At 36.1% G+C, this 9,844-nt stretch overlaps 1 protein-coding gene across 1 annotated transcript in view; it reads right to left on the reverse strand.

Moving 5' to 3' along the window:
• The window catches only part of ATG3 (autophagy related 3), a 34,589-nt gene extending 24,819 nt beyond the window's left edge, over positions 1-9,770 (reverse strand). Inside the window, exons 1-3 of the mRNA XM_010852752.1 lie at positions 9,280-9,770; positions 6,358-6,399; positions 2,464-2,513 (exon numbers count right to left, since the gene is read on the reverse strand). Of these exons, the coding sequence (XP_010851054.1) occupies positions 2,464-2,513; positions 6,358-6,399; positions 9,280-9,351 (164 nt within the window). The 5' untranslated portion in view covers positions 9,352-9,770. The remainder of the gene's footprint in view (positions 1-2,463; positions 2,514-6,357; positions 6,400-9,279) is intronic.
• Positions 9,771-9,844: the final 74 nt, after the last annotated feature.

Below are 9,844 nucleotides of genomic sequence, written 5' to 3' on the forward strand. Positions count from 1 at the left end.
CTGTATTAAAACTGGAACTCAGAGATAAGATGCTTTGAATCACCAGATGATAATGCTGAGAATAATAATGACAGAAATAAACAATAAAACCTTTTACTGAGTGCTTCCCGGTAGCTTAGTTGATAAAGAATCTGTCTTTTGAAGTGCAAAAGACCCAGGTTTGATCCCTGGGTTAGGAAGATCCCCTGGAGAAGGAAATGGCACCCCACTCCACTACCCTTGCCTGGAAAATCCCATGGACAGAGGAGCCTGGTGGGTTGCAGTTCATGGGGTTGCAAATAGTCCGGCAGGACTGAGCGACTAACACTTTCACTTTATTTCTATTAAGTACAGGATCTAGAACTCCAAAATGCATTATTTTCATATAATCCCCAGAAATCTAAGAAGTGAATAATATTAATAGCCCCACTTTATACGTTAAACAAAAGCTTAAAGAAGTCACCTTGCCCATAGTCATAAAACCAGAAGGTATAAAGAAGCAAGGATCAAGTTACTCTGGGGCTCCTGCTCTTGAATAGTGCACCCTCTGTGGGTCAGAGCCAGGCATAACATCTCTGATTTGGGGGGCTACTCTGGAATATCTCACTAAGGAATTTCTTCAAAGATTATTCTGAGTTGACTCTTACTAGAACTGGTCGGAGCTGAGGTGGCATGTGGTATTTGTCACAAATATAAATTATTTGGAGTTCTGTTGCCTTAAGCTTCCATCTAAACTTCAAATCATAGATTTGAGCACAAGATAAACCTAGTAAATGCCCCCCAAAAATCTGTCAGGCTTCTAGGATTTTTTAGACCATTCCCAAGCGTCAAACTCAACAATGAAATGGTAATGCCTGAAGTTCTGAGGGAAGATGATATAATACAGTCACGATGGCACCTGTAAACATGAACATATAGCACAGAAATGGTCGGCTTCTAGCACAGATTTAAAATAAATTGTTCCTCTAGCCCCAACAGTTCAGTCGGAAGCATAAACACTGGACTGTGATATAACTGAGTTCTAAGTTACAATAAAATTATTTCAACCATAATTCATGAAGTGGGAACTATAAATACTATCTGCTAAACAATGATTCTGTCCATGGATATCAACCCTTAAAATAATACTATAAATTATATAATTAGACAACGAAGGACTACAACAATCAAATCTGAATAAAGAAAATGTATATCTATCACATATGTATTGAAGAAAATCCTTTAGTTCTTTTCCTGCAAAATGACTTATTATTTTAAATGTTATACACCTATTTGACTTGAAATATATATTGATATACTGTAGATCAGAATGTAACTAAATACAGTTTTAACAATTTAGAAGGTGGGGAAAAGTATAAATCTGAGAGCTTCTATGATATGAACACAATTTAAAATATGGAACAGAAATATACACAGGAAAGACAAGACATAAAAGTAAATGAACCTGACATTTCAGCCTTTCTTGGTACACAGGAAACAATGTTCGAGAAGTAGAACTATTTTGGATGTGTTAAAATATAAAAATTAAAGGTAATAGAACAGGCCACAGATGAAATAGAGTTCCAACTGTGATTTTAAATAGTTTACTTAAGCTCTTTAGAGAACATTATCAATTAGAACCTTGTTAATCCTAAAATCCCTGCTCCCCAATCAAAACTCTACCTTTCAACTACAACTGAAAAAGTGTCACTGGGAAAAAAAAGATGTAACAAGTTGAACCACTCATATCCAAATAAGATAATAATTCCAAACAGTTCTAGCCTAAATAAAATAGTGTGCCAGTATTGAGATCACTTCTTCAGCTACTGCCAGGTGGCTTTATCCTAAGTACTCAAAGTAATGAAACTATTATTATTCAGATATTTTAAAGATACATTATGAGAACTGCTAAGTTGCTTAAATTATTTATAATTAAAAGAAAAGTTAATGAGAAAAACAAAAATTAGAAAAGTCTGTTACAGATAGATTTCCAATCAAGACTTTATTTGGTATCATGAATCTCTCAACTTTTGAGCTAAAATTCCTAAAATTGGGGAGAAACTTTTGAACTTCAAAGAAGTTCTTATGGTAAAGAAACATGAGATTCTGAAAAATTCTGTATCTATTAATGTCATTAAAAATTCAATATTTTAATTTGAAAAATAATCAAAATTATTAAATTTTTGAAAATATTTTTTAAAGACCTACCACAAGAACTGACCTTTTTTAAATACTGTTAAAGAAAGGGAATACTGGCAAAGGAAGGCACTGATCTCAAAGATGTCCATCTCTTGTGTTAGCACAGCAAAACAAAACAGGTGTAATGTTCAATTTTTCTTTAGTTATTTCACTTTGAGTAATACTGGGGCACTATTTAAAAGAACAATCTACAAGAGGAAAATTAAACTGGTTATTCTAATTTTCATGCACCAATCTATTTGTAAACTGCCATACTCATGAAGTCATACCTTTTATGAACTTTTTTTCTCAATCAAGAGTACTTACCATTGCCATGTTGGACAGTGGTGGACTAAGTGATCTCCAGCTGCCACAAACTAGTCAAGATTTAGAAGAAATATGAAAAAAAGGAAAAAAGAAAAACTGAACATCACTGAAAGTAAGGTGGCAGAATACCAAAGGGATCATCTTGTGCAATCTTGTTACAAAATAGTCAATTAAAATGTAAACAGCACCAAAGTGCTCTACAGCCTGAAGATTTATTTTTGAATATGTATTAAAACTACAAATTTTAATACCCAAAAAAGTCCAAATTAATCTTGGTAGAGAAAATATTGAGTGCTACTAATTTTTTATTCAATTTTAATCACTGGATGAGATAATGCCAAAAGCATACAGCATCATGAAATAAATAAAAGTAATACAACAGTATTTTAAAACACCAAAACCACTTTATGGGTGAATAAAATGAAGAGAGATTCTTGCTAACAGTTGAAAACTCAATGAAGATCTTTGAAAAAATTACCAAATAAACACAGTTCTATTATGAAAGAATAGTTTATTACCTCATAGTGTACAGTTTTTCTTCCTCATTTTTAAAAAAAATTTAAGTAACATAATTTTGAAAGTTTTTCACACTGTTAAAGCAATCACTAATAAAAGAGAGAAATGTACTGCCAACCAATGGGAAAAAGTTAGAAGCTTTTGAATTGAATTGGAAAACAACATGACAATTATGAAATTGAATCCTAACAAATCTTGGACTTTTTGGTCAGGCTGAATATTGTACAAGTTTTTGTTTTTCTTCAAAAATGAAAAACAGACTCAGGAAGAAATAGTTTAACCTTCTGAAAATTTCCATTATACGTGAGCATGGACTGATCTTAATTGCAAGACAGAAATTCTGCTTATTCTTAAAAGCAGAAAATGAGTCTGTTAAGCATAACTGCAGTGTCCTGACTCAAGCAATACACACACTTTCCCAATTCTATTTCACAACAACAGTTCTAACTTAAAATCATGTAGTGTTCATATGTTTATTACATAGCAAAAAAATTACATTATCTTTAATCTTCTATTGCCTTTCTGAGAAAAGTATATATCTATATATGTGATATCCTATTTCAATTTGAGAGTAAAACTTAAGAATTCTGTAACTTCTAAAAAGATAGATTAACAAGATTTAACAACATACTCTCAACAGCAACTTTACAAAATGTTTCTACTCTTTTATTTAAAGAATTTATTGACTATTTAAAGTGATTAGGTAAAGACAAAAACCCAAAGGAAAGCAATACTCTCTTCCCCAAGTTTTATGCATTTTGGGTCACTGCAACCAGATGCTACATAACAACTCTGTGGTTATCAGGAATTAATTCATCACTAACACAAAAGTATTAACAAAATGCAAGCAAAACAAAGAATTAAAAATTTTAAAATTCTTTAATAGTATTGCTTCGAGGTCACAAGACTCTAGTATTTATTCCCTAGCACCTCTGGTGACATCTATTGAAAAGATAACAAAAACACTGTAAGATAAGGAAAACTATAGAAGAACATAGCACCACAATGATATTTAGCATATGGTACTCTTGCTCTCGTTAGTGGTGGCCATTATTTTTATTACACGCTTCCTATGTTCAAATGAAAGATTCAAATTTCTAAATTCTCAGTACTGCTTACTCTTAGTGATTAAACACTGGATAACTCTAACAAGATGGAATTAACGTGAACATTCTGATAAGCAGCTTTATTCTTCAAGCTATCCTTTATTACTAGTACTCTACTTACTCAAGCCATATATATGTTGTACAATAAAGTATTTTTAGTCCAAAAAGTACCATATTAATGCTTATCCCTTGTTTTAAACACAATACTTCCACATCTCTCAATGAAAACAAAAAGACAGCTAAATGCTGACAGCCAGAAGCCCAAAAACAGTAAAAGGAAACAACTCAACAGATCAAATCAGTATAGTATTTCCATCAAACCAGTCAATCCTAAACGAAATCAATCCTGAATATTCACTGGAAGGACTGATGCTGAAACTCCAATACTCTGGCCACCTGAGCAAAGAGCTGACTCATTGAAAAAGACCCCGATGTTGGGGAAGACTGAGGGGAGGAAGAGAAGCGGGTGGCAGAGAATGAGATGGTTAGGTAACATCATTGACTCAATGGACATGAGTTTGAGCAAACTCTAGGAGACAGTAAAGGACAGGGAAGCCTGGAATGCTGGAGTTTATGGAGTCACAAAGAGCTGGACACGACTTAGCAAATGAACAACAACAAAGCATTTTATGTCTTCTGATCTTCCTTCTTCTTCCTCTAGGCTCATTCTAAACTAAATCCTATAATTGTGCTCTATTCTCAATCCAGGATTATGTGGTTGGTACCCAACTGAGCTAGTTTTTGCTGCGCATTTTTTTAAAAAGGGGAAAATTTATAACTCACTTCATGATACAATTAAGTGCAATGTAGGATTAGTAGCTGTTTTAAAACGGCTTAATCCTATTCAATAACCACAGGCTTGCATCTCTAACTCCAGCTATCCATTCATCAATGTCACTTTCACATAGAGGAGATAAAGCCAAAAATAAGAAAAACAGCATACAATCATCTCTGCTCTTTATTTCAGATACCGAGTTTTAAGACTCATGTCTAAATTATACCTGGCAAGAACATCAATACTATCCTTAAGCTCAAAACTCAGTTTTACTTGGCATTCAAGGTATTAAACTTATGATATCTAAGGCAGACAGGTCCTTTAGAGAATGTCAAGACAAAACTCCTCATCTTGAAATGAGGAAACATGAGGCCTGTGCCTAGATAGCTTGATTTGTCCAAGTCAGAATAGGAGGGATAAAATGGGTCCAGAAGGCAGGCCTTCCAGGTTTTGTCAGTACCACCATGTGTTTTCACTAAAAATAAAGACAATTTTAGATGTAACTGTCGGTTCAGCACACCATTCTTTGAACTTAAAAGGATTTGGGACTGAAGAGATTGCATCACAACTGAAAACTGAAAAATCAGTTAATTCTTTGACTTCAGGTCTTGAAATTTACAACATGATCATGTAACATAGCTCATTTCAAAATGTTTCTTTCAAAACAGTGAGCTAACTTCCATTGCCAATGACTGGTACTTTTAATGAGAGCTAAAGGTGAAGCTTAAATTATTTGCCATTCATCAACAATAAAAAATAAATGTGATGTAACTGTAACTACTCATAAAACTGGAGTCCAAAAGGATTTTTAGACCAGAATTTATTTCTCTGAAGACAACAAAATAAATTATCTAAAGAAAAAGAAAACTTTTATTATATAGGCTTCATGAACATGCAAAATGATTCCTCAAAACATAATTTTATGTTAAAAGGTCAATAAAACACAATTGGTCTATAAAAGAGCCATGAGTTTCAGTATTAAGCAGATACTATTGTTTGGCTAGTAGAAAAAGTGAAAGAATGGTGAAAAAAATCAGTGTTAAGTATGTAGCAATAAAATATGTAAGCTGAATACTGATAGAAAACTTAATATCCAAGAATCAAGCCAAAGTTTTCAAATGGAAAGCCGTGAATACTCATGTTTGGGGTAGAAAGAATCAAGACACAACAAATAACAGAGTCCAATGCACAGCTCAATATAATACAAATATGATTGAAGGATAAATGACTACAGGAGTCTTTTCCATTTCTTCTCCCACCCTCATTTTTAAATAAAGAGGAACTATAGAAAAGTATGAGAAATGACAAACTGGGAGGGAAGTTACACTTTCTTTTATGGGAAGTAGAAATCCTTACAAGATTGCTAATACAGTCAACAGGATCTAATTTTACTCAAATCAAGATTAAATTTCAAGATGTTTTCTTATAAAGCAAAAAAGTCACCCAGTTTTCTGTAACTGTAGAATATAACAGCTTTATAATATCTTCAATACTCACCTCTTCTGGGGTGATAACTCCTGTTTCCTTAAACTTTGATTCCTAAAGAGAGTAAAAAGAACAACAGTATTACACTGTCTCACTTTCAATTGAACAAACATTTGTGGGCAACTATTTGCCTGGCACCCATCTAGGTAATGGAATGACAAAAAAAGAATCTGTCACTGGTACCTGACCTCAGGATTATGTAGCAGAGGAAACAGACATGAAAATAATTAAAATACAGTGTGATCAATGCTACATTAGAGCAAAGCTCTTTGGAAAAACATTCAAAGGTTTATACAAACACTAAATCTCAAAATAATTTTGTAAAATGACCAAATATCATTATTTTACAAGTAAAAATATCTTAAGATGTTTAGACATCTTACAATTCAGCCAATGTCTCACTGAAATTGAGTAATATTAGAAACCAAATCTAGAAGTCCTAAACCATTTAATACTCTTCCATTATTTTCATCTCCATCAATATAGTATACATTATACTCTCCCTAAAGCAAGGATGTTACTTATCAAATTTTTCTAAAGTTTAAGTTTTACATAAGATTTTATGGTAGAAATCTACAAAAACAAAGATCCATTTATGAACATTACTGATTCAAAAAATATCAAATAATATATACTAGGTACTATTTGTGTAATAGGGACATACAGTGAATAAAATAGACCAAATGCATCCTTGTCTTCATAAGAAGTTTAAACTCTAGTGCAGGGAGAAAAGCCAAATGGTGATCAATACCAGGAAGAAAAATAAGGCAGACAGGATACTAGTGGAGGTGGAAAGAGAGAGATGGTTATTTCAAATAGGATGGTGAGGGAACAAAGACTTCACTGCTGGGTGACTAGACAGTAGAGACCTTAAGAAAAAGAAACAGCCAAATGCTGAAGAGCATTTCAGAGCAAATGCAAAATCCAAGGCAAGAGAGTTCTTTTGTTTTTTTTTTTTTGAGAGCTCTTGATAGATAATATAGAGGTTAGACTGGTTTTTAAGCAAAAGTGAGCAGGAGTGAGATAGGACCCTTTATCAAACCAGTATGGGCTTCCCTGGCAGCTCAGTGTTAAAAGAATCTGCCTGCCAATGCAGGAGACTCCAGTTCAACCCCTAGGTCAGCAAGATTGCCTGTAGTAGAAAATGGCAACCCACTCCAGTATTCTTGCCTGAGAAATCCCACAGACAGAAGAGCCTGGTAGGCTACAGGCCATGGGGTCACAAAACCGTCAGAACCAACTCTGCGACTAAACACCACCCACAAAACAAGTATAGGCTTGAAGATCCCTGTAGAGACTTTGGCTTTCACTATACATATGCCTTTCAAACCACGATTTTTCTTAACTTTTACTTCCTAAGAAGAAATCATTCTATCTTTCCCAGGAATTTAGTTTTTTCTCCTTGCCTTCCCATGTCTAGTAGGAAACTATCAATACAAGAATTAGTTTTGTAAACAGGGAAGTTTGCACAGGGAAGAACAAGAAGAGGGTCATTAATTCTTTTTTCCTTATTACTAGAACTACATACTAAGAAGCTAAGACATTTTTTCAGTTTGGTGAACAAGTAGAACGCTTCCTAAAAACATAACCTTTTGTTCTAAGTTCAGTAAAATACAACTGGTCAATACAATAGCAGTTTCATGTTTAAGAGGTCTTTTACTCTTGCTCCTCTCTCCCTGAAACTAAAAAGTTTTAATAAGCATGTATTATTTAAATACTGTATGCCTAGTTAGACATGTTTCTGAAGAGATGGCATAATATGCATAAGAATCACTTGATTTAAATGTCAAAATCATTTTCAATTTCAATAGACTGAATAATCTTAATTAGGATGGGTTTCACACTAAACAAATATATAGGCATAGCAAGTGTTGGAGTTCTCATTTATAAATTTTTTTTAAACTTGGCCCAAAAAGGTATAATTTTAAACAATTCTTAGAAATAAGTATTTAAAAACACAGGATTAACATTTCCCATTGTCCTGAAAAGGCAGTAAAGTAAAATTTTAAAATACCAGAGTAACTTCCTGAATAAAGAGGAACCATTTCCAAGGGTATTTCATCCCCACACTAAGAAATGTAAAATCTTAATTTAAAACTTACAGAAAAAAACACTTAAGCAAGAAATTCTTATTCATTTATTTTTCATCATTGCTCGCTTTTTAGAAAGGAAAAATACAGTTACAATAACAAAAAAATTACCCTGAAAGAGTTATAAAAGAAAAACTCGAATGCACTTCGAGAAATTCATCTTTGAAAATAAGAAATCAGCCACCGGTTTAATAGATAATATGTCACAATTATTACTTTTAAAATGCTGTTATTGCCAATGTAAAATAAAATTATGTATTTAGAATGGTCAGGTTGCTCAAGTCCAAGATGAACTAGTTGCAGCTATTTCAAAACCTGAAAAAGGGGGCCTTTGCCTGTAAACTGGGATCAATGGTAGTGAAAAAAAATGTTGCAAATTTCACCTTGTTCTTTTGAAATCTAACAAAGCTGCGACCTCATTCACAACTATTTCAAACTCCTAATTATGAGACTTACTATGAAATTTGAAAGGAAAAAAGTGACATGTCATTTTAGTATCAAACACTGATTTAAGATAAGCAAATAATCCTTCTTTTAAAAGTTCAAAAGATTTCCGATGTTAAGATTTAACGTTCTCAAACCCACCTAGCTGCGGACCACCTTCCAACCCAAGGTACCTCGAGGAGCTGAATTCCGACGGGAGTAGACAAGAGTACAGACTCACGGAGCGTTGCTCCGAGAACAGAGTAAGACCGCGGTAGGGGGCTGCCCCTTTCCCGCGTACCACCCTCACCAGCTGGCTACACCGCTACCCGCCGGACACCACAGTGACACCCCGGCGCCAGGTCCTCGGTCCCTGCAGAGCCAAGCGTGTGCCCGCCAGCCCCTCGCACGGCCGGCTTACCTTGAGGACCGGGTTCAGGTACTCAGCCACTTCCAGTGCCTTTCCCTTCACCGTGTTAATCACATTCTGCATCCTGGGGCCGGAGGGGCGGCCGGCCCCGCGAAGGAGTGGAAAGGGCAGCCGGGGCAGGGAACGAGAGTCAGAAAATGTCCCCGCTGCGGCCGATTCGCCTCAGCACCCGGCCGGCGGCACCCGAGGGGACGGGTCGCGACGGGACGGACGGGACGAGGGGGAGGGGCGGCCAGCGCGGCGCGCGAGGGCAGGGCGCGCGCTCCTCTCGCCCCAGGCAGCGCGCCACAGGCCCGGCCCAGCTATCACCTGGCCGCGAGGGAGGGCGACGGGGCCGAGTTAGCGGGGAGAAGCGAGCGCACGCGCACCCCTCGCCCTCTGGGGAGCTGTCTTCTCCACCAAGCTTCACTCGCGCCCCTTCCGGCTTCCCCTTCTTCCTCTCACTCTCTCGCCGTAGCTCCGCCGCCACCTGGGCCTCACGTGACACAGGACTCTTCCCGACACGTGACGCGAGAAAGGCCGCGCTGGGGCGGGATCGGGTCGCTTCTCCCCTCCC

This window comes from Bison bison, unplaced genomic scaffold (assembly GCF_000754665.1).
Source record: "Bison bison bison isolate TAMUID 2011002044 unplaced genomic scaffold, Bison_UMD1.0 scf7180017864314, whole genome shotgun sequence".
Classification (NCBI taxonomy): Eukaryota; Metazoa; Chordata; class Mammalia; order Artiodactyla; family Bovidae; genus Bison; species Bison bison.